This window comes from Pseudorasbora parva, chromosome 12 (assembly GCF_024679245.1).
Source record: "Pseudorasbora parva isolate DD20220531a chromosome 12, ASM2467924v1, whole genome shotgun sequence".
In the NCBI taxonomy this organism is placed as follows: Eukaryota; Metazoa; Chordata; class Actinopteri; order Cypriniformes; family Gobionidae; genus Pseudorasbora; species Pseudorasbora parva.
The window spans coordinates 11420657-11445299 of NC_090183.1; the positions used below are offsets into that span (position 1 = coordinate 11420657).

General features: G+C 43.9%; 2 protein-coding genes across 2 annotated transcripts; one reads left to right on the forward strand and one right to left on the reverse strand.

Moving 5' to 3' along the window:
* Positions 1 to 48: 48 nt before the first annotated feature.
* On the reverse strand, positions 49 to 20146 carry cyp27c1 (cytochrome P450, family 27, subfamily C, polypeptide 1). Its single transcript, XM_067459080.1, has 9 exons — positions 19741 to 20146; positions 18178 to 18368; positions 16408 to 16607; positions 12147 to 12356; positions 11884 to 12047; positions 2385 to 2548; positions 2187 to 2265; positions 1634 to 1837; positions 49 to 1102 (listed from the first exon to the last, which is right to left on the reverse strand). The coding sequence occupies exons 1-9, from the start codon at positions 20035 to 20037 to the stop codon at positions 986 to 988; spliced, it is 1626 nt and encodes a 541-aa protein (XP_067315181.1). The 5' UTR covers positions 20038 to 20146; the 3' UTR covers positions 49 to 985.
* A 909-nt stretch (positions 20147 to 21055) lies between these two features.
* On the forward strand, positions 21056 to 23666 carry LOC137093485 (uncharacterized). The gene is made up of 2 exons (XM_067458293.1): positions 21056 to 22225; positions 22442 to 23666. Exons 1-2 carry the CDS (start codon positions 21453 to 21455, stop codon positions 23316 to 23318), a joined length of 1650 nt encoding a protein of 549 aa, XP_067314394.1. The 5' UTR covers positions 21056 to 21452; the 3' UTR covers positions 23319 to 23666.
* Positions 23667 to 24643: the final 977 nt, after the last annotated feature.

A 24643-nucleotide genomic window follows, 5' to 3' on the forward strand; every position in this document is an offset into this window, starting at 1 on the left:
TAAATAGCATTTTGAACAGAGCAAACAATATATGAATGATACAGTAGATATTTAAAGTGTAATTTATTTTTACAAAATTCGTTAACGTTCAAAAGCCTGTTTCCACATATCAAAAACATCCACATTTCACACAATGTACATATTGTTTCACAACACTCAATACCAACATTCCTTTTATCCAAGTAGTTCATTTTCAGCATGTCCCATTATCTATCTGTTGCCTATAGGGCTAGTGCACTAAAAAATAGGCACACTTTTGCATTTCACATTAAAACATTTTCCACTACAGAGTTTTAGTGGAATACAAAATCATCACTCTTGAATAACAAATTGAATCATTATAGCCACACTGAAATCAAGATGGGCATTGTTGTTTTCTTTACACAATATTTAATATTAGTGTCCACAGGACATGATATTAGCATGATCTTCTAAAGTAGAATTGTAGATTAAATATAATTTACTCACTCATGTTTGCTTTAGGAATTTCCTGCTTGCAAGCTAGAAGTCTATAACTATGAAGGCATACAATGTTAAATAAATAATGAGCTTAGCTCTAAAGCTAATTTAATAGTAAAGTGTCTATATACAAGGTCTTTTTGACCATATTTCACACTGATTTTTAAGGCAGAGCACAAAAAAAACTATATGAAACAACATTGAACACTGCTAGTATAATGTAAATGAATTTGACAAAACTGAGAATATTCAAACACAATTCTCAAAGTAATTCATATTGATTTGACTGCATAAAATAACGCCTGTTCTAGCATTTTACACATATTTGGTCTGCTGATTAGCTATACATATTCAAACAATAAAAAAAAGGTAATGAAACATTTCTTAGAGGTACTCAACACAAATAAAACAACAAAGTTTGTTAGATAAAAGCTGGAAGAGGCACTATTATACATAATGACATCTTTGGGCTTTAAGAAGCACAGTGTGGATTATGGTTTACATTAAGACATTGTGTGATGACAGATTACTTTCGGTCCACAAATCTAAGGTTAATGGGTGCTCCTGGACAAAGCAGGCCATGTGTCTTAGCTTGCACCTCAGTGGTCTGGGAAGACACCCCGATGTGGAACTTCTGCAGGAGCTGTGATAGAGGTAAACATCGGTACACCATTAGAAAATTGTGAATAATTACACAAAAGTAATGTACCTTTAGCGCAATTAGTTACTTTTTCAGGAGCAGCCAAATATTGTAATGCATTACTTTTCAAAGTAACTTTTACAAGTGCGTATAACATACAATATTGTGTGGCTAAATATTCATAGGCTAAATTCCTATATGTATGCACGATTAATAATTTAAAGATTACAATCTTGATTCAAAACTCAGAGAGAGCAGTGATCATGTAAGCTATATGCCTAAAACAGCTTCACAAACAGTGTTAACTACACATGGGATAAAAGTTTATGGATATAAACACTGTTTTTTTACATTTTACATTCATTTAGATTAATACGAAAATTGTAATGGACTAATGGATTTGTAATATTTTAGAAATGTATAAATATCCCTTCCACCCCTCTTCTTTTGGTACGTTCCACGGTCCATGAACAATAGTACTGTTATGGTTTGGACCTTGCTTGATGCCTTGCCTTGCTTGATATACAAACGCACCTGTGTGAGAGCCAAATGCATCTCAAGCTCGGCTATTCTCCTCCCAATGCAGCTGCGGATGCCGTAGCCAAACGGGATTGAGCCGAAGTTGTCGACGCGGTCAGAGGCATCCTTGCGGATCCAGCGATCTGGACGGAATTCTCCGGGAAGGGGAAAGTTTTCATCATCCATTGAGGTGGAGTAATGACACAGAGCCAACTGAGTCTGTGAACAGAGGAAAGTGTTGTTTATTGATTTTTAGTTAATGATTTAATAGTTTAACATTTTATTGAGGACCCCTAGTGGACCCCTGCCCCCTTATTTAGGTTATTAATTTATTGCACACAAAAAAAGTGTCATCCCTTTAATGCAAGGAACACAATGAAAAACAAGTCAACTGTTTTTTTTCTTTTAGGCACTTCCTATCCAGGTTAAGGTCATTTATAAATCTGAACTGCAAGAAAGACAGGTATGAAGCAATGCTCTACTTAACAGGGGCAAGTTTGTACAAGTTTATGGGACAGGCATGTAAAAATATGCATACCCATCAAAGTCACATGATATATGCTCTTACCCCTTTAGGAATGAAATAACCTCCGATGATCAGATCATCCTGTGTAACGCGTCCGTTTCCAGGGAGAACAGGGAAAAGCCTATATGTGTTTGAGACGAAGGGGAGTGTTTAATGTATTTGTGCCATTAACTCAATAAACTTTGCAATAAATAACCAGAACAAATTTTTTGGGCCTTTTTGGTGGTGGTCATCACTTACCTGAGCGTCTCTTTGACAAGCCCTCTAATAAGGGGCAGATAAGCAACATCGTCTCCGGTTGGGACACGTCCACCCAGCACTCTGTCCACTTCCTCAAAAATCTCCTGCTGTACTGTCGGATGTCTTGCCAGAAGGTATGCACTCCATGACAGTGTGAAAGAGGTCTGTAGAGGGTAAGAGAGTACTGTCTTATTATTGTAATTAAAATGAGAGATTAATATAATCCATATATTTAATACGGATCTAAAAAAATTGTAAAAATTAAATCAACCACTGATTCCCCCCACCACCTTCCAGTGTTGTAGTCAAGACCAGCTTATTCGAGTCTGAGTCAAGATTGAGTTCAGAGAGGGTTTGAGATCGAGACCAGAGAAAATCCACAAAAACATTACAACTTAATTTTATTGTTTAATTAATTAAACAATTCTTCATTCTTCTGTGACATTTTTGTCTTTCTTTGTAAACAGTTAATATGTTAAAACGACAAATAGTTGAGATAGCGTAAAATAGAAGCTAGAGCAGGCAGCTCACTCAGGTGTGGGAGAGAAGCTGATGGGAGTCTTTGAAGATTCAGTTTGTCTGAAACGTTAGTCTCAGATCATGCGCAGTTGCGCACAAGAAAATCACCAATCAGTGGACTTGTCAATCAAACATCGTGAAATATTTTGAATAGGACTCGGGAATAAGTCCAACTCCTAATATCGAGGAATTGGTTCCATTATGAGTCAATACCAAGTCTAAATGCAGTCCATGACAAGACCAAGACCATTTAAATATGGTCTTGAGTTTGTCTGGCTATCACCAGACCAAGCTCAATTTAAGATTGAACATTGGTCTGGGGAGTCTGCTCTGTATTTTCTACTGCACAAGAGGCGTGATCAACGAACATTATTCAAATGACTATGTACGCAATTGGATAGTCCTTCAACCAATAAGACCACAAGAGGCGTAATTAACGGACAACAACCCATCGTTTCTCTATCCGTCATTGTGTTAAACCCGCCATTAGCGTGCCAGGTGGATAAGCCAGTCTGTGTTTGGTTCCCGCAAAAGTGTGACAGAAGCAGTAGAAATGCATGTACAGGTTTCCAGACTGAGTTTCTGGGTGAAATCAAATTGTTGGCAGATCAGGCTGGGTTTGCCCAGTCTAGTCTTGAGTACTATAACTGTTACGATTCACCAGTGTGTGAGTGCCTCTGATCACTTCCAGAGGGCACTCCAACCCAGACTGTCATTTCTTCATAGACTACATCACCCATAATCATTTGCCCGGACCCATCAGCACTAACTGTTTACACCCGTCTGATTCCCTCAGCCTATATAAACCATACTCTCTGTCATGCACTGCAAAGTCTAGTTTGTTATAATACTGCATTTCTGAACGTTTTCCCTGGTTTCTTGTTCTCTTGTTTTTGGATGTCTTGCCCATTCCGCGGATTACCCTTTTGCCTGTCTCTCCTGTATTGTTTGTCTGTTTGGACAGCTTGCCTGTGTATGACCTTTTACCCGTTTTGATTACAATTGTGGATTACCCTTCATTAAGGCTGCATTTGGATTCTCAACCTTTTGTCTCAGAGCAGTTACGTTACAATAGCACTGCCGTCTACTGTAGGTGCTCCCTCTCTTCACTCCTTCATTCTGTAATAAAACACCTGTCCATTACTATTACTACTATTACTATTACTAACTCAAATATTGACTCTGTCGTGTGCGTTTAGCTCCACTGATCATAACGCTTACCTTTTTCTTTTTGGGTGACTAATTCCTTTTTTGGAGCATTAACCCAAAAGAGGCATCTTGCCTCAGAGGTGAAGGAAAAGCAAGACAGATAGACAGACAGGCAGAAAGGGAACAATTACATGACAGGCTTTGGTTAATGATTACTAATGTGATCCTATGGCTAAAAGAAAAAGGGCAGGATCAAAGGGAAGAGGACGCCAAAAGATACATCAACGAAACGGGAGAGTATTGGTGGGTCTAGTTTATTGTGGGTGAGACATATGAGAAGAGGTCAGCGTGGAGTCAGGTGACACTGACATTTTCATAGGCACCCGTTATGATCTGATGTTCTATATCAGATACAGATAAAGTAGCACAGTAAAGATAACATTTATATGAATGCATTAGTAAAAGAGCGATTTCATGTGAATTAATTCTATCTGGCAGGGTCTCTCTACTAATCATGAAGCTGTGGGATTTAGTTACTAAGAAATATATGCTAGAACTTTTCAGTTTCTAAGCTATTTTATTAACTCATCACAGTGTTGAACTTGACAATACTTTTCCGCACTACTGGAAGAGTGCCACTGTCTGTATGTGTGTGCATTAGTTTAGAATGATTATTAACAAGTACAAGAGTGCTCTGAGCAGGGGCGGAGCCAGATGATGTAAACATTCGGGGCTTAGCCCAAATCTGGGGGGGTCCGAGGGCATGCTCCCCCGGGGAGATTTTTTTCCCATTTACATCAGCTAAATGCACTATTTTTCAGGCTGTTTGATATAATAGAACGCCTAAAAATCTATATACTATCTGGGAAAATTATAAGTTACTCAGTAAATGTGGTTTACTTTATGCTTAGCTGACAATTTTGCTACATCAGAATCCATGCCATAATCATCTAGGTGTCACGGTTCATGGATTCCCTGTCTCACTCTTGGGTGCGTGTTGAATGTAGGTGAGGGCGGAGCCTGGGATTGGCTCATCACGCACCTGTGGCTGATCACCTGCACCAGCTGCAACTCATCACCTTCACACTATTTAGTCTCTCTGTTTCTCTCTTGTCTTTGTCAGAGCGTTGTTGGATGTTTCCCCTTGTGTCTCCGTGTTGGTTGTCGTTTCCCCCTTCCGTGAAACGCTGGATCCCTTCCCGGAATACCTGTACCGACCTCCCGAGTCACAGCTGCTCACAGCCTGCCCGTGTCGCCAAACAGAGCCTCTCTCACTGCTCCGTCTTATCCGGACTTCTTCAGTGTTTTGAGTTTTGACTTCTGTGACACTATTCTGTCAATAAACTGAGTTACTTGCAATTGAATCCTGCCTCTGTGAATCCGTTACAGAACGCTCTGACCAACCATGGATTCAGCAAGTATCAACGCCCTACTGACCAGCAGCAACGAGAGACTGGACCAGCAGGAGGCGAACTTAACTGCCACAGGACAGGCAGTACACACCTTGGTGGCACGGGTGGCCGAGCTGACCCAACAGATGCAACAACTCGTCGGTCCCACTGTGCCCGACCCACCGCCGATTCCCCACACACCATCTACATCGCAGCAACCGGAACCACGTCTGCCTACCCCTGAGAGTTATGCCGGTGAGAGCAATTATTGCAGAGCCTTCCTTACCAAGTGTTCCTTGTTTTTCGCTCTTCAACCGCAGACTTTCAACACAGAAAGATCCAAGGTGGCATTCATCCTCACCCTGCTCTCCGGACGAGCCGCACTTTGGGGAACGGCGGTGTGGGAGAATCAACATCCTTGCTGCTCCTCGTTCCAGACGCTGGCGGCAGAGATGAGAAGGGTGTTTGACCGAGCGGTGACCGGAAGAGAAGCGGCACGTCAACTCGCAGAGCTCCGTCAAGGTAACCGCTCGGTCTCGGACTATTCCATCGAGTTCCGCACCCTGGCCGCCGAGTGCAAGTGGAACGAGGAGGCACAGTGGGACATGTTCCTGCATGGGCTGGCTGACCGCATCCAGAAGGAGATATTCACCATCGACCATCCGGAGAAGATTGACGGTCTCATTGACCTTGCGTTGAGGGTGGACGCTCGTCTGAGTCGGCTGAGGTCCAGGATGGAGCCTCAGCATGGGAGTGTCGAATGCCCTCAGGCCAGCGCTAAGGATGCGGTCAGCTACACCTTCGACCCGGAGCCCATGCAGGTGGGTCGAGCTCGGCTCTCCCGGGAGGAGAGGGCAAGACGGAGATCCCGTGGTCTTTGCCTGTACTGCGGCGGGAACGGACACCTGCTAGACTCCTGCCCGGTAAAAGACCACGCCCGGCGGTAAGAGGAAGGCTACTGTCGGGCGGGATCTCCGTGGAAAAGACCTCATCCTCCACTCTCCTCCCGGTGAGATTGCTGTGGGCAGCTCAGGATTATTCCAGCCTCGCCCTCCTCGACTCGGGAGCGGAAGGTAACTTCATTGACTCTGCCCTCGCTCATAAACTCAACATACCCATCATTGCACTCAAAAACACCATTTCTGTCAACGCACTCAACGGACAAGTTCTCCCTGACATTTCATTCACCACTGAACCACTTACACTGATCACTTCCGGCAACCACACTGAACGCATTTCATTTTTCATCCTGGACTCCCCTTTGGCTCCCGTTGTCCTCGGTCACCCTTGGCTGGAGTTACACAATCCAAGGGTTGACTGGGGACAAAACTCTGTGTCTGCGTGGAGTGATAAATGTTATAAGTCTTGTTTGGTGTCTGCTTGTTCGTCTGTTTCTCGTTCTGTTTTTCAGAGTGAGACGGTGAATCTGTCTAACGTGCCTCCGGAGTACCTCGACCTGAAGGAAGTGTTCAGTAAGTCCCGAGCTGCTTCTCTTCCTCCGCATCGTCCCTATGACTGTGCTATAGATTTACTCCCAGGTAAGTCTCCGCCTAAGGGCAAACTATACTCTCTTTCTATTCCAGAGAGGGAGGCCATGGAGAAATATATTTCTGATTCTCTAGCCTCCAAATTCATCCGCCCTTCCTCTTCTCCAGCGGGGGCGGGGTTCTTCTTCGTGGGGAAGAAGGATGGTTCTCTGCGACCTTGCATTGATTACCGAGGGCTGAATAACATCACGGTAAAGAATACCTATCCTTTGCCGTTGATGTCTTCAGCTTTCGAGAGGTTACAGGGAGCATCCGTCTTCACGAAGTTGGACTTACGTAACGCTTATCATTTGGTTCGCATCAGGCAGGGGGATGAATGGAAAACCGCATTTAACACCCCCAGGGGGCATTTTGAATATTTGGTCATGCCTTTCGGCCTTTCCAACTCCCCAGCGGTTTTCCAGGCACTCGTCAATGATGTGTTGAGAGACATGGTCGACCAATTCATATATGTCTACCTGGATGACATTTTGATTTTTTCTTCGTCTCTCCAGGAACATGTTCGACACGTCAGACGAGTGCTTCAGAGGTTGCTAGAGAATGGGCTTTTTGTCAAGGTGGAGAAATGTGCTTTTCATGCACAGTCTGTTCCTTTTTTAGGGTACATCGTGTCATCGGAGGGAATGCGCATGGATCCCGACAAGGTTAAGGCTGTGATGGATTGGCCAAGTCCAGATTCCCGTAAGGCCCTACAGAGGTTTCTGGGGTTCGCCAATTTCTATCGGCGTTTTATTCGCAATTTCAGCCAACTAGCCGCACCTCTGACTGCCTTGACCTCTCCCCGAACGACGTTCAGGTGGTCCGATACAGCCGAGGCTGTATTCGCCAAACTCAAAAGCCGCTTTGTTTCGGCTCCCATCTTAGTCGCCCCTGATTCCACACGTCAGTTCGTGGTAGAGGTCGACGCGTCAGAGGTGGGGGTAGGAGCGGTTCTTTCACAGCGCTCTCCCTCAGATGACAAGATGCACCCGTGCGCGTTTTTCTCCCATCGTCTTTCTCCTGCCGAACGCAATTATGACATTGGTAACAGAGAGTTGTTGGCCGTCAAGTTAGCGTTGGAGGAGTGGCGTCATTGGCTTGAAGGGTCGGGGGTACCTTTTATTGTATGGACGGATCATAAGAACCTTGAATATATTAGATCTGCTAAAAGACTCAACTCCAGGCAGGCTCGGTGGGCACTTTTTTTCGGACGTTTTGACTTTGTTCTCTCGTACCACCCCGGGTCTAAAAACATCAAACCCGACTCTTTATCTCGTATTTTTGATGCTTCCGAACGCCCGGTTACTCCCGAGTGTATTTTGCCAGAGAAGATAGTTATCTCTACACTCACATGGGAGATCGAATCGAAGGTCAAAGTGGCCTTAGAAGGGGTAACGCCCCCGCCCGGCGGCCCACCGAGTTGTTTGTTCGTTCCGGAGGGGTTAAGATCCGAGGTCCTCAAATGGGGTCACTGCTCCAACATTGCTTGTCATCCAGGGGTAAACCGCACTTGCAGTTTAATAAAGCAACGATTTTGGTGGCCACTTATGGCTCGCGACATTCGCAGTTTTGTTTTGGCTTGCTCGGTCTGTGCGGTTGGTAAGACATCTAACCAACCTCCCCATGGGTTACTTCAGCCGTTGTCTGTTCCTTCGAGACCCTGGTCCCACATCGCTCTAGATTTTGTTACCGCCCTCCCGCCCTCCCAGGGCAAGACGGTCGTTTTGACCGTCGTGGACCGATTCTCGAAGGCAGCACATTTCATTCCCTTGCCCAAATTACCCTCAGCCAAGGAGACAGCGGTATCTGTAGTAGACCACGTCTTTCGGTTACATGGCCTCCCGATGGACGTGGTCTCCGACAGAGGTTCCCAATTTGTGTCCAAATTTTGGCAGGAGTTTTGTAAATTACTAGGAGCCACGGTTAGTCTGTCTTCGGGTTATCACCCCCAAAGCAACGGTCAGACCGAGAGAGCCAATCAGGATCTGGAAAGAGTGTTGCGATGTTTGGTATCCAAGAATCCTTCATCCTGGAGCCAGCAACTCTCTATGGTTGAGTACGCTCATAACTCGTTACCAGTGTCATCTACGGGCCTTTCGCCATTTGAGTGTAGTGTAGGTTACCAGCCACCTATTTTTCCTAGTCTGGATTCCGAGGTCGCGGTCCCCTCTGTTCACGCCTTTATCCAGAGGTGTCATCGCACATGGACCAGAGCCCGTGAGACTCTGCTCCAGGTGGGAGCGCGCACCAAGGCTAAAGCCGATCGCCACCGGTCTAAGCCTCCCGTTTACGTCGTCGGTCAAAAAGTGTGGCTTTCTACCAAGAACATTCCTCTCCGCTCCGTATCTAATAAACTTGCTCCCAAATTTATCGGCCCGTTCACTGTCACCAAGATCATTAGTCCGGTGACAGTCCGCCTCAAACTCCCTCCGGCGTACAGGAGGATTCATCCCGCCTTCCATGTATCCAAAATCAAACCTGTTTTTCACTCCCACCTTAATCCGCCAGTCCCGGTTCCCCCACCGCCGCGACTCGTAGATGGGGAACCAACTTATTCGGTTAATCGCATTCTGGATTCTAGACGGAGGGGACGCGGTTTCCAGTACTTGGTGGACTGGGAAGGTTACGGTCCGGAGGAGAGAAGTTGGGTTCCTGCTAGGGACATTCTGGATCACTCCCTTATTGATGATTACAATCAACAGGTAAGGTCGGCTGGGAGCGTCAGGGGACGCTCCTAGGGGGAGGGGTACTGTCACGGTTCATGGATTCCCTGTCTCACTCTTGGGTGCGTGTTGAATGTAGGTGAGGGCGGAGCCTGGGATTGGCTCATCACGCACCTGTGGCTGATCACCTGCACCAGCTGCAACTCATCACCTTCACACTATTTAGTCTCTCTGTTTCTCTCTTGTCTTTGTCAGAGCGTTGTTGGATGTTTCCCCTTGTGTCTCCGTGTTGGTTGTCGTTTCCCCCTTCCGTGAAACGCTGGATCCCTTCCCGGAATACCTGTACCGACCTCCCGAGTCACAGCTGCTCACAGCCTGCCCATGTCGCCAAACAGAGCCTCTCTCACTGCTCCGTCTTATCCGGACTTCTTCAGTGTTCTGAGTTTTGACTTCTGTGACACTATTCTGTCAATAAACTGAGTTACTTGCAATTGAATCCTGCCTCTGTGAATCCGTTACACTAGGCTGCTCTACTAGCAAATGCTGCAGTGTCAAGTAAATGTGCTCTTCACTAATCTGAATCGAATATCAGGCCAACAGAAGAACTTTTACTAAAATTATTATATTTGGAAAATACCCCAGTATGATAAACAACATGACCATATATTATGATGTTATGGTACTTTATTTGCTTGACTACTGGTCACTTTTCTCACTTTTCTCATCTCTGGAAATTTCTGGAAATTCAGGTATGTTTTCACCTGTCGTGTCTGGCCTTAATAAGTAACACCTAACGTTAACTCGCTAGCTAGCCAGCAATTCAGTCATGTAACTAAAGTGTTACAACAGCGGATTCACAAACCTGTAACACTTTCGTCTGATGCAGAATCTCTCTCTGGCCAGTGAGGTTTAGTGTTCCTTTTAAAAAAATGTGTAGTGTCCATGTTAACTATAGTTAACTACGACGCCGGTGAAATACAAAAGCCCGCCAATCCCTGAGGACAATGACGAAGAAGATGTATATTCTTCTTTGTTAGTTTTTATTGGCGGTTGGCATTGGCAAACAAGCTGAGTGATGTGCGATGCATTGCCGACCGCCACACACGGTAATAGAGCTTTTGTTTCATTTTTTGCCGCTCCAGTCCGAAAGACTGAGAGGAAATGAAACAACATTTAAGTATTTTTTATTTTATTTTTTTTCCTAAAAGATTCGGGGCTTTTGACAAAACATTCAGGGCTTAAGCCCAATTAGCCACCCGCTCCGCCCCTGGCTCTGAGTATGCATTTTATATGCATATATACATTTCTTTTGTAAAAACTGTTGGAAACTGAGTGTAAAAGTAGACTAAGAAGATTTCTTATCCTGTTGCGCCCTCTATAGGCCATGATCAGCGACCAGTCGACATCAAGCTCAGGAACACAGACTTTAGCTTATTTACCGTATCCCCCAGAGTTAGATAAGTCTATACATACCATTCTCATCTCCGTGCATACCATAACTCTGTCGTAACCACAGCTAGCCTAGCATAGCACAAAGACTGAAGGTAAACGGCCTACTGCTCAATAAGTGACAAAATAACACCAACATTTTCTTATTTACATGTTGTGATATTTATAGTTACATTGTGTATGAAGACCAACAGAAAATAAAATCTTGTGATTATCTAGATCGATATGGCTAGGAACTATTCTCTCGTAATGATCCAGGAATTTTGCTGCCATGCCATAGGTGCAGCAGCGCAATGATATTACGCAGCGCCTGAAATAGTCCTGAAAATAGAAAATAGTCGCTCTCTGTGCAAGCAGTTGTCACGTTGGTTATGTTGACGGAAGTTAGCCTATTGATCATTACACAGGGACGCAGAGAATAGTTCCTAACCATATCGGTCTAGAAAATCGTTCAACTTTTCATTTTCCGTCAATCTTCGTACACGATGTGACTATACACATCACAACATGTAAATAGGAAAATGCTGGCGTTATTTTGTCTCTTATTGAGCAGTAGGCTAGATTGAGCCGTTTACCTCCAGTCTTTGTGCTAAACTAGGCTTGCGGTGGATGCGTCAGACAGAGTTATGTCACGCACGGAGATAAAAATGGTATGAATGGATTTATCTAACTCTGGGGGATATGGTGAATAAGCTAAAGTCACAAAAAGACATCATGTTTCTTTAAATATGAGTCATGAACCACAAGTTGAGAAGCCCTTACATCTTATCCCCTTCCCAGCAGCCCATGGACCAGTTCTTACCGTGTCCACTCCAGCCAGAAGCATTTCAGTCATGTTTGCATAGATCTCCTCTAGATTCATCTCTCTGGTGACCAGCATGTGAGTCAGCAAACCTCCTTTAATATCTTCGCCTTTTTTCATCTTCTTTTTGATCTCTGAAAGCCTCTTGTCCACGTGAATCTGGCCTAAAACACATTTATATAAATGTTTAACAAAAAAATTGTAGTGAACACAAACTTTGTCACTATGACACTGAATCCCACTACAGTTCCCTCTGCTCTTACTGAATTTAAAGAGGCCGTCCCATGAGCTGCAGAATTCCTCCCAGGGTTTGGGAATTATGGGACGCAGCCATTTAGGAATGGCACCAGCGTACATGGTGGTCTTAAAAGAGCTGAACATGAGGTGCAGTGCAGCAATGTACTCTTGACTCATCTTGGGAATTTCATTCTCCAAGCAGCCCAGACGAGCCTCATACAAAATAGTTGCAACACCTAGGAAAGAGTTAAATATAAAAAGAATTAGATTTATATATCACATTGCTTCACATTTAAGTACTTTCTTCATGTGCTAATCATAATATCACCTGAATCTTCAGTCCACTGTTCTATTTAAAATAGGGTGAAATCCACAAACACACACACACTAAAGAGGGCTGATCAGAACGTATATTTCCAGTTGTACTCCTATGTAAGAATTTAGTTGGTCATTTTTTTCTAACAGCAACAAAAGACAATTAAAAGGCCATTAATATTTAGAAAATATTCTCAATCTAATTGCACTGATTCAGTCGAATGTGAACACAAATCTGAATTGAGCTGATTAATGACATTATTGTCTTCTGTAGAGCTGCTTTATAGTCATTTTAAAGTAATTTCATCATTGATATACTTTGCAGGGTTAATTCATTCATTGATTCAATGTGACTCAATTTAGTTCATTAACAGATTTCTTGATGAACGTATAATATGGAAGCTTATGTGTAGCAATATTCAATTTGCATTGGAATATGCAAAATGGCAATGCATTTCAGTATTTAAATTTACATTTTCCATACCATGTATGCAACATTTGGAGCAAAATGATAATTAAAATTGAATAATACAATTTACATTTGCAATTTCCTTCAGTAGTTTTAACATATAATTTAAACATATATTTTAATGCTTTATAAGTTGCAAAATGAAAATGTATTAGAGAAATTATTATATTTGTTTAAAACGTTTAAGCAAAAATTGTAGCAAAATAATCATTTAAATGTTATTTATCTTAATTGCATTTACACTCCCAGTTAAGACACTTGCGATTGCATTTTCATTATATGGCCCGAAATGAATGTAGCAAAATTCAATGTGGAATTGAAAATGCAATCCGAGCCGATCAATCTCCACCCCCACCTGTTAGTCACCACATCAAGGTGGGGCCAGGTGCTGGAAACATGGCTACAGCAGAGCTATGAGAGCGAGGCATTCTGCCAGATGAAGAGGAGCAACAACACAGAAATGACCACATGCATCTGTCAGTCACTTTTCTGTTCGACCAGTGTTGTTAGACCATAGGAGGGTGTCAGATAGGTTGATGAGTCTGAAGCTGGATATTGAAGATGTGATGTTAAATGTTGTTAGTGCCTATGCTCCACAAGTAGGTTGTAAGCCAGATGAGAGACAAATTCTGGAGCGAGTTGGAGGAAGTGATGCAGACCCAGAGGTGAGAAAGTAGTGATAGGGGCAGATTTTAATGGAACTGTTGGGGAAGGGAATAGTGGGGACGAGGAAGTGATGGGCAGGTTTGGTCTTCAGGAAAGGAACCCAGAAGGACAGAGGTTGGTAGACTTTGCTAAAAGTATGGAGATGGCTGTGGTGAACACGTACTTTCAGAAGAGGCAGGAACACAGGGTGACATATCAGAGTGGTGGCAGGAGCACACAAGTGGACTATATCTTATGTAGATGCTGTAATCTGATGAAAATTAGCGATTGTAAAGTAGTGGTAGGTGAGAGTGTAGCTAGACAGCATAGGGTGGTGGTGTGTAAGATGACTCTGGTGGTGAGGAAGATGAAGAGAGTAAAGGCAGAGCAGAAGACAAAGTGGTAGAAGTTGGAAAAGGAAGAGTGCTGTGTGGTTTTAGGGAGGAGTTGAGGCAAGCTTTAAGTGGTCAAGAAGGGCTTCCAGCTGACTGGACTACTACAACCAAAGGGATCAGAAACGGGTAGAAAGGTACTAGGTGTGTCATCTGGAAGGAGGAAAGAAGACAAGGAGACTTGGTGGTGGAATGAGGAAGTCCAGGAGAGTATCCAGAGGAAGAGGTTAGCTAGGAAGAAGTGGGACATTGAGAGGACAGAGGAAAGTAGACAAGAATATAGGGTGATGCAGCGTGAGGTTAAGATAGAGGTGGCAAAGGCCAAACAGAAAGTGTATGATGACATGTAGGCAAGGTTAGATAGTAAGGAAGGTGAGAGGGATGTGTATCAGCTGGCGAGGCAGAGGGATAGAGATGGAAAGGATGTGCAGCAGGTTAGAGTGATTAAAGATAGAGATGGAAATGTTTTAACAGGTGACAGGAGGGAGAGGGAAAGATGGAAGGAGTACTTTGAGGAACTGATGAATGAGGAAAATGACAGGGAGAGAAGAGTTGTAGAGGCAAATATTGTTGACCAGAAATTAGAAAGTATTAGCAAGGGTGAAGTTAGGAGAGCTTTGAAGAGGATGAAGAGAGGAAAGGCAGTTGGTCCTGCTGACATACCAGTGGAGGTATGGATGTGTCTAGGAGAGATGGCGGTAGAGTTTTTAACTAGGTTGTTCAACAAGGTTTTAGAGGGTGAGAGGATGCCTGAGGAATGGAGGAGAAGTGTTTTGGTGCCAATTTTTAAGAACAAGGGAGATGTGCAAAGTTGTGGAAACTACAGGGGTATTAAGCTGATGAGCCATACAATGAAGTTGTGGGAAAGAGTAGTGGAAGCAAGGCTAAGGGGAGAAGTGGACATTTGTGAGCAGCAGTATGGTTTCATACCAAGAAAGACAAAGAACTACAGATGCATTATTTGCTTTGAGAATGTTAATGGAGAAGTACAGAGAGGGTCAGAAAGAGCTGCACTGTGTCTTTGTAGATTTAGAGAAAGCATATGACACAGTGCCAAAAGAGGAGCTGTGGTTTTGTATGAGGAGGTCTGGAGTGGCAGAGAAGTATGTTAGAGTGGTCCAGGATATGTAAGAGAGCAGTAGGACAGTGGTAAGGTGTGCCGTAGGTGAGACAGAGGACTTCACAGTGAAGGTGGGACTGCATCAAGGATCGCCTCTGAGCCCCTTCTTGTTTGCGGTGTGATGGACAGGCTGACAGATGAGGTCAGACAGGAATCTCCATGGACTATGATGTTTGCGGATGACATTGTGATCTGTAGTGAGAGCAGGGAGCAGGTGGAGGAAAGTCTAGAGAGGTGGAGGTTTGCTCTGGAGAGAAGAGGAATGAAGGTTAGACGCAGCAAGACAGAATACACTTGTGTGAATGAGAGAGAAACAAGTGGAACAGTGAGGTTACAGGGAGAAGAGGTAAAGAAGGTGCAGGATTTTAAGTACTTAGGGTCAACAGTCCAGAGCAATGGGGAGTGTGGAAAAGAGGTGAAGAAGCGTGTGCAGGCAGGTTGGAATGGGTGGAGAAAAGTGTCAGGTCTGTTGTGTGATAAAAGTGTACCAGCAAGAATGAAAGGAAATGTGTACAGGACAGTAGTGAGACCAGCGATGTTGTATGGTTTGGAGACAGTTGCACTGAGGAAAAGACAGGAGGAAGAGCTAGAGGTAGCAGAGCTGAAGATGTTGAGGTTCTCTTTCGGAGTGAAGAGGATGGATAGGATCAGGAATGAGTACATCAGAGGGACAGCACATGTGAGATGTTTTGGAGACAAAGTTAGAGAGGCCAGGTTGAGATGGTTTGGACATGTTCAGAGGAGGGAGAGTGAATATATCGGTAAAAGGATGCTGAGGTTAGAGCTGCCAGACAGGAGGTCAAGAGGAAGACCAAATTGGAGGTTTATAGATGTAGTGAAGGAGAACATGAAGATAGTCGGTCTGAGAGAAGAGGATACAGAGGATAGGACTAGATGAAGGCAGACGATTCGCTGTGGCGACCCCTGAAGGGAACAGCCGAAAGAAAAAAAAGAAGAAGATAGTATAAATAACTATTTAAATAAATGTGACAAAAATGTGAAAATAATGTATACAAAAAACGTATCTGTCTGTAGAACATTTGACACCAAGACTCAGACTCCTTAGGTAGCTGAATCTAATTTAATGTATACAAAGCCCTTATATTCATTTCCAGAAAGGCCTATATGCTGTTTGACTCTCCATTTAATTAAAAAAAAATAAGTCAGAGTCATGTTGACTGAAATTCAAATCCTGTCCTCTAATCAAATCATGAGTGTAAAACATAATGTATCAGACCAGTGCACCTTTAATACATAACAATTAGATTAACAACTTAGCACCAACAACAACAACAAAAAGAGAACACACAGAGAGACCCAGAGACACACAATGCTCTCAAGCTCACCTTCCATGGCATATTTGAAGAACAGGTCATTGATGTTAAGGACAGTCTGGCCGTCGTCCTGCTGGCTGCGCAGGGTCTTCACTCTCTTCACCAGGTCAACCACCACATCATTAACCTCAGGGGAGAAAACAGTCACATCTTTGGGCCGCATAATCAGCTGGCGCAGAACACTGCGCATCTTCAGCCACTCATCACCCTCGCTGGAGATAAAAATCATCATCAATTTGATAGCATAGACAGGAATAAAAAAATAAAAATAAAAAGTGGGATATTGCACACATTCACGTAACTAATTTGTCATTTACTTTTACTGCCATTCAAAAGTTTGCGGTCTGTAATTTTTAAAAATAAATTTCCAGCATTTATTTGATTAAAATACAGTAAAATGTTTACTATTGTAAAATATTATTAGAATTTTAAAACAATTATATACAGTGTATCTGGAAAGTATTCACAGCACTTCACTTTTTCCACATTTTATGTTACAGCCTTATTCCAAAATTGATTAAATTCCTTGAATACAAACAATAGCCCATAATGACAATTTTAAAGAATTTTGTTTGAAATCTTTGCAAATGTATATTAAAAAAATAATAATTTAATCACATGTACATATAAAATACTTAAACGTATAAAACACATATTAAAGGGTTAGTTCATCCAAAAATGTAAAACCCTTAATCCATATTTATCTCACAAAAATGCATCACTTCAGAAGCCCTTTATTAAAGGGTTAGTTCACCAATTGATGTCATTAATGACTCTCCCTAATGTTGTTCCACACCCGTAAGACCTCCGTTCATCTACAGAACACAGTTTAAGATATTTTATATTTAGTCTGACAGCGTATCTAAGCATAGGCACACTTTACTGTCCATGTCCAGAAAGGGAATAAAAACATCATCAAAGTAGTCCATATCTGACATCAGTTAGTTAGTTAGTTAGAATCTCATCGAAAAAAACATTTTGGTCCAAAAATAACAAAAACTACGACTTTATTCAGCATTGTCTTCTCTTCCGCGTCTTCTGCACAGCCTGGAACATAAAGTGTGTCCATGCGAGCAGCTTGTTTTTCTGATGATTCGCTCATGCTCGATGCAAATGTTGGGGGCGTGCATATAAATGATCCCCAAACCCTTGCGTCACGGTTGGGTTTATGTTGAGAAGCACTTTTTTTTTCTGTGGTGTTTTGGATTCACAAGATTTACATAAGAAGTGGGAGGCAACGAACATACTCACTATGTGATGTCCATGTACTGAACTCTTATTATTTCACCATGGCAAGGTTAATTCAATTTTTCATTCTAGGGGACCAAGTTACTGGAAGAATATTTGTTCATAATTTTGAGAGCCTTGCCACAACGTTCTCTGTTAGCTAGGTAATTTATTCCTATGATGGGAAAGAGTAATTTTCAGCCTCATTACTAAAGTCCCACATGATCCTTCAGAAATCATTCTAATATGCTATAGTTGTGCAGCTTAATATTTTTGTGGAAACCATGGTTTCAGTGTTTATTGATAAATAGAAAGCTCAAAAGAACACCTGGAAATAGTATTTTATGTAACAATGTAAAGGTTTTACAGCCAATTTTGATCAATTTAATCTGTCCTTTCAGAACAAAAGAATAACTAATCTTATTGATCCCAAACTTTTGAATGGTGGTGTAACATTTTAATCTGAAGTGACAATAACAGTTATAACATTAATAACAGACAATACCCCCACATAACAGTTACTTAACTACCCTTGAGATAGCAGTAGCTACTTACGCTGAAATGAGTCCAGTGGATCTCCCCCTCATATCTCTGTACTCCTTCCAGGACTCCATGTTGCCTCTCTGAGGAGCCACACCTTCAGTCCTGAGAACCTGTGCCACCATGTCTCTGTCAGCGATGGACACCACTAGCTGGGGTCCAAATCGAGATTTAAAGATCTTCCCATACTTCTGCGAATGCTCCATCTACAAGAAGATTTGTTTACTTGATAAACATGGATCTCACATCTCTATCTAAATGTAATTTTGTTGGATTTGTTTTCTTACACTTAAAATGTTCATTTTAAAGCTGAGTTCAAGCTAATCTACATTGATGACTAAAGTCATCATGATATACACCTTCAGAACTATCTAGAGTAGTAATTGGGCCCTAATGGTAATTTGTTTAGATCAGTTTGAGTACTTACTGATATTATGTACTGTAATTCTGGCTTTCCTTTAAACTGTAACTGCTTTAGTGATAACAGAAGACAACAAAACTGTGATAAAGCAATGAAATATCTTTGCCCATATCACTGGCTGACAATATATCTGTTTCCACAAACATTATATGGCTATTAGCCAACTGTTCAGTATGCATGGGAAGACATTTCCCGGTATAGATGGCCCATTTGCAAATACTTGAAGTACTTTGCAAATAAGGCCTTTACTGTGAGCATGCCCAATTTCATCCCCCTTCTCTCAAGTCGTCTGTAGCCTTCATTCCTGTCACCTCTGTGTCTGTTCAGCGATCTGAACTCCCTGTCCAAAGACCATTTTGTTGCACAATAAGCTGATCCTTGTGTAATGTGCATGTAGATTAGAACTAGGCATGTGGCTTGTTTTGTGAATTGTGGGGACATTCTATAGACGTAATGGTTTTTATACGTACAAACCGTATTTTATACCCCCCACCCACCACCACCACCCCTAAACCTACCCATCACAGGAAACATTCTTCATTTAAAAAATAAAATAAAAAATAAAAAATAATTCTTTAAAAAAAAATGGGGACATGGGGTAAAGTCCTCGTTATGCTCTCCTGTAGGCTAATTTATGTCATTATACACATTTGTGTCCTAATATGTCACTAAAACAAGCGCGTACACATGTGCGCAATTTTAATTACACTGCTATAAATGCAGTTCTGTATCATGTTTAATACTCATATTTATTTCACATTCAGGAATTGAATCCTTGCGATGAATGGTACAAAGCCGTGTCGGACAGCTGGTCATCTTTATCGCTGCATTCTTGAATTAAAGGTTGAGGTGCAAATTCGCACATTAAAACTGATATACCTTATGTAGACCTAAACCTAGATTAGATTACTAGCCTATATAGTCGTTTTTATCGTTGCATTCTTGAGGCGTGTGCTAGCCTAATTCGAATTTAACGTTAATCCTGTATGACTGCGCTTGAATTAAAATAAGGTTTGCGACTGTCCTCATTGTGGGGTGGATAATTAATTCACCGTTTTAAGCAGCTCCAAAAGTTATCCAAGACCAAGTACGTGTCGGTTTTCTATGTAAACGATACAATTAACGCGTCCCATCTGACATCATCCGTCTCCACTCACCTGGATCTCATGGATGCGACTGAATCCATCCCGGTAGAAGAACTCAACGAGGTTCGCGAAAGTGCTGGGTCCGGGCATCTCCTCGAGGGTCTTCACTCTCGTCTCCTTCTGAACCTCCGAGGAAGAGGGCACCACGTTCTCGCCCTTCAGATCCGTCTGATTGTGCCCGGCGATCCCCTGCAGAGAGCCGCTCGCCGTGGACTTGTGCAGCTCGCGTGCTTGGAGGACAAACTGCTTGCATGACTCCTGGAGCAGATTCTTGCGGGTCAAGTGTATAATAGAGTTTTGAAGAGCCATATCAAAGACTGTAAAACTATACAATGTGCCACCAAGTTGAATTCAAGAGCTCCTTATAGGCGTGTACGTGCTCGCATACTTGGGAGTGAATGCGCACCGATGCGTGCATGCGCAGCGACTTTTAAAAGACCTGCGGGATCAGCGAAGGGGATTGGACAGGGGCACTGGAGTTTGGCACTGGGATGAACAGCAGTGGACCTTTGCCATAAAAAGCTGAAGCGAGGTTTTTCTATTGTTGCTAAATAAATTGGGGTTTGGAAGCATGCACGTGGAGCCAGATTATTTTGCCTTTTTTAAAACCTGTAAGAATTTAAGAACTTTTTCAGAAAAACAATTGTATTAGTCACAATTTATGTAAAATGTATCGTTATTGTATTGTTATATTACAATGCTATTATATTCAGTGCAGAGTTTATTTGTAAATAAAAAGTCTGGCAATGTCACGTTTCTCACTGACACGCCCCCAAGTTCGTAAGCTCGGCTCTAAAAGAAATCCCGAGCTTCCCACTCGTATTTACGACTTTGTTTGCAGTGGGTTTTATGTGCAGTCAACTCGTCAAATACGATTTTTACTCGTAAAAAAGCATGATGTATATATAAATACACACTTGTTTGATGTATATATTTAAGAAATATTTGCATGTGTATTTTATATCTTATATAAATATTTTATAGGCCTATGCCTATAAATATTTTAAAAAAAATCTAAATCTATACATGCATGTGTTATATACATAATAATTATATACAGTAGGCCTACACATGTGTAAACACAAACTTATTTTGGATGCGATTAATCAATTGCCCAGCACTAGTTTTAATCAATTATATTTCAATCACATAGCCTATAGGCTAAATCATTTAATATTGTAGGCCTATTCATAAACCTTAGTAACGTTTCTTTTAATTAGTTACTCTATATACAGATATTAATGGTAGGCTAATTAATATTGTTGACTTATGTTAACCTTTTGTTTTTTCTGCTGATGTGAGCAAGTTTCCACTGACTAGTTGTCACATGCCTGTCCTGTCTTGTGTGCACATGTGGGTTTTGTCATTCTGAGCATGAGCTCATGTAATTGTCTGATTCCTCCCCCCTTGTTATCTAATTAGTGTTGATTTCTCCCACCTGTTCCCTCTTGATTTCTTCCCTTTATAAGCTCCTTGTGTTTGTCAGTCTGAGTCGTATCCTTGTACTGTCTACGTCTTCCGTTCCCCTGTGACTTCCTTGTGGTATGTGTTCAGTTTCAGTTTATGTGTTTTCTAGTTACGTTTTCCCCCTCGTGGGTTTTGTTTTGCATTTATGTTTTATTTGTTATAAATAAATATATTATTCTTCTTGCACTTGAGTCCTCGCACCACTTCCTTTGTGTGTACGTGACATAAGGATACGACCCTTGAGGACTCAGCAGAAGATGGGTAGCTTCCTTTTTCCATCTCCCTCCAACTACCTGCAAATTGCAAGATATGTGAGCTTTAATTACATCCGCCAGCAGGGGGCTGACGTGAGGGACTTCGCCTGCAGTCTCCTCATTAAGGTTGATCACATGACTTACACTGAGGCAGAGATTAAGGAAGTATTGAACATCTGTTTGGACATGCCTCTCAGCCCGGGGGAGATGGAAAAGCTGGGGCATCTGGGATTCTGGGACTTTGTCCATCATATTTACCATCTTGGAGAGCCTGAACATCCTCGGCTAGCAGAATCCCAGCCCACTGACGGTTCCCTTCCATCTACTGTCAGTGGAGGCCCCAGCCCTCCGATGACCCGGAAACGGAGAAGGAGGAGGAGGAGCAGGCCTACCTTGTCAGATAACTCCATTGGAGAGGATTCAGCTTTGGGGGTCGGAGAGCCGGTGGACTGTGTTCCGGTGGTCCCTATTCCGGTGGATCGTGTTCTGGAGGTCTCTGTACCAGTGGATTGGGTTCCGGTGGTCCCTATGCCAGTGGACTGTGTTCCGGTGGTCCCTGTACCGGTGGATCGTGTTCCGGTGGTCCCTATGCCGGTGGACTGTGTTCCGGTGGTCCCTGTACCGGTGGATCATGTTCCGGTGGTCTCTATTCCGATGGATCGTGTTCCAGAGGTCCCTGTACCGGTGGTCCCCGTGCCGGTGGATAGAGTTCCGGTGGACTCTGTGCCAGTGGATCGTATTCCGGTGGACGCCGCTGGGCCGGAGATGCCTCCCAGGCGTCCTGCTCTCACCGCGCCTCCCAGGCGTCCAGCTCTCACCGCGCCTCCCAGGCGTCCAGCTCTCACCGCGCCTCCCAAACGCACAGCTCTCACCGCGCCTCCCAGGCGTCCAGCTCTCACCGCGCCTCCCAGGCGTCCAGCTCTCACCGCGCCTCCCAGGCGTCCAGCTCTCACCGCGCCTTCCAGGCGCCCTGCTCTGCCTGCGCCGCTGAGGCGTCCTGCTCTCCGTGCGCCGCTGAGGCGTCCTGCTCTCCGTGCGCCGCTGAGGCGTCCTGCTCTCCGTGCGCCGCTGAGACGTCCTGCTCTGCCCGCGCCGCTGAGGCGTCCTGCTCTCCGTGCGCCGCTGAGGCGTCCTGCTCTCCGTGCGCCGCTGAGGCGTCCTGCTCTCCGTGCGCCGCTGAGGCGTCCTGCTCTCCGTGCGCCGCTGAGGCGTCCTGCTCTCCGTGCGCCGCTAAGGCGTCCTGCTCTCCGTGCGCCGCTGAGGCGTCCTGCTCTCCGTGCGCCGCTGAGGCGTCCTGCTCTCCGTGCGCCGCTGAGGCGTCCTGCTCTCCGTGCGCCGCTGAGGCGTCCTGCACTCCGTGCGCCGCTGAGGCGTCCTGCCCTGACCGCACCGACTCGGCGTCCTGCCCTGACCGCACCGACTCGGCGTCCTGCCCTGACCGTGCCCCCCTGGGCGCCTGAACTTTGTGGGCCACCATGGTCTCCTGAACTTTTTGTTTTCCTCATGTTTCCCTTGTTGACCCCTCCCTTGTCTGTTCCTTCCTTGTCTGTTTCCCCTGTTCCCCCCGTCCCACCCTGGTCTGTCCCTCCCGTCCCGCCCTGGTCTGTCCCTCCCGTCCCGCCCTGGTCTGTCCCTCCCGTCCCGCCCTGGTCTGTCCCTCCCGTCCCGCCCTGGTCTGTCCCTCCCGCGCCGCCCTGGTCTGTCCCTCCCGCGCCGCCCTGGTCTGTCCCTCCCGCGCCGCCCTGGTCTGTCCCTCCCGCCCCGCCCTGGTCTGTCCCTCCCGCCCCGCCCCGCCCTGGTCTGTCCCTTCTGTCCCGCCCTGGTCTGTCCCGCCCATCCCTAGTGGAGCGTCTGGTAGCCGCTCCTTAAGGAGGGGGTAGTGTCACATGCCTGTCCTGTCTTGTGTGCACATGTGGGTTTTGTCATTCTGAGCATGAGCTCATGTAATTGTCTGATTCCTCCCCCCTTGTTATCTAATTAGTGTTGATTTCTCCCACCTGTTCCCTCTTGATTTCTTCCCTTTATAAGCTCCTTGTGTTTGTCAGTCTGAGTCGTATCCTTGTACTGTCTACGTCTTCCGTTCCCCTGTGACTTCCTTGTGGTATGTGTTCAGTTTCAGTTTATGTGTTTTCTAGTTACGTTTTCCCCCTCGTGGGTTTTGTTTTGCATTTATGTTTTATTTGTTATAAATAAATATATTATTCTTCTTGCACTTGAGTCCTCGCACCACTTCCTTTGTGTGTACGTGACACTAGTGGAACAAGTTGTAAAGTGTTAAAGTACAAGATAATTTTAAGTTCAAGTTCAAGTTCAAACTTTTTTTTTTTTTTTAAATGTCTCTCCCTGTAGGGGACAGCATATAGCATGTGTGAACAAAGACGTCTGACAAAAACTAATAATATAAAAATACAATGTCTGAGCCAGTGCTGTTAGTAACCTGATCGCCTGGGGCAGGAGCTGTTCTTCAGTTTTGTGGTCCATACTCAGTGCTCACTTCTGAATCTTCTTCCAGATGGCAGTGGGCAGAAGAACAATCCAGCAGATGGATGGGTAATGTCCTTCACAATTCTGGTGGCTCACTTAATGCATCAGACTTTGTATATGTCCACCATAAATGAAACTCTGGACACAATGTTTTTCTGGGCAGACTTTACCGCCCTCTGTAGGCCCCTCTTGTCAGCGCCAGAACAGCTGCCAAACCAGCCTAGTGAAGATGCTTTCTCCACTCCACGTCCACTACATGTAAAGTTAATCATGGCAGATAGTTTAAGCCTTCTCAGAAAGTAAACGTTGTTGGGCCTTCTTCACCGGGTAAGTGGTGTTCTGATTAAAGGAGAAATCATATGTTATATGAACACGCTAATTGAAACTATTTCTGCCGCCGCTCCATTAAAGGGTTAGCTGACCCAAAAAAAATGAAAATTCTGTCATTAATTACTTACCCTCATGTCGACACCTGTAAGCCTGCCGTTCATCTTCGGAACACAAATGAAGATATTTTTGTTGAAATCCGATGGCTCAGACAGGCCTTCATTGACACCAATTGTCATTTCCTCTTAAAGACCCATACAATGTACTAAAGACGTCGTTACAAAGCCCATCTCACTAGGTTCTACAAGAATTTCATGAAGCGACAAGAATAGTTTTTTTGCGCAAAAAAGACTAAATAACTTATATAGACTGGAAACTACTAA

What these genes read in the sequence shown, in the direction of transcription:
- cyp27c1 (XM_067459080.1), bottom strand. Translation starts at nt 20,037, where the DNA reads ATGGCTCTTCAAAACTCTATTATACACTTGACCCGCAAGAATCTGCTC. An exon ending in GGACGGCCTCTTTAAATTCA is followed by an intron (nt 12,048 to 12,146) that starts GTAAGAGCAGAG and finishes AATGTGTTTTAG; the next exon opens with GCCAGATTCACGTGGACAAG. An exon ending in CTTGTCAAAGAGACGCTCAG is followed by an intron (nt 2,266 to 2,384) that starts GTAAGTGATGAC and finishes AAACACATATAG; the next exon opens with GCTTTTCCCTGTTCTCCCTG.
- LOC137093485 (XM_067458293.1), top strand. Translation starts at nt 21,453, where the DNA reads ATGGGTAGCTTCCTTTTTCCATCTCCCTCCAACTACCTGCAAATTGCA. An exon ending in GGGCCGGAGATGCCTCCCAG is followed by an intron (nt 22,226 to 22,441) that starts GCGTCCTGCTCT and finishes TGCGCCGCTGAG; the next exon opens with GCGTCCTGCTCTCCGTGCGC.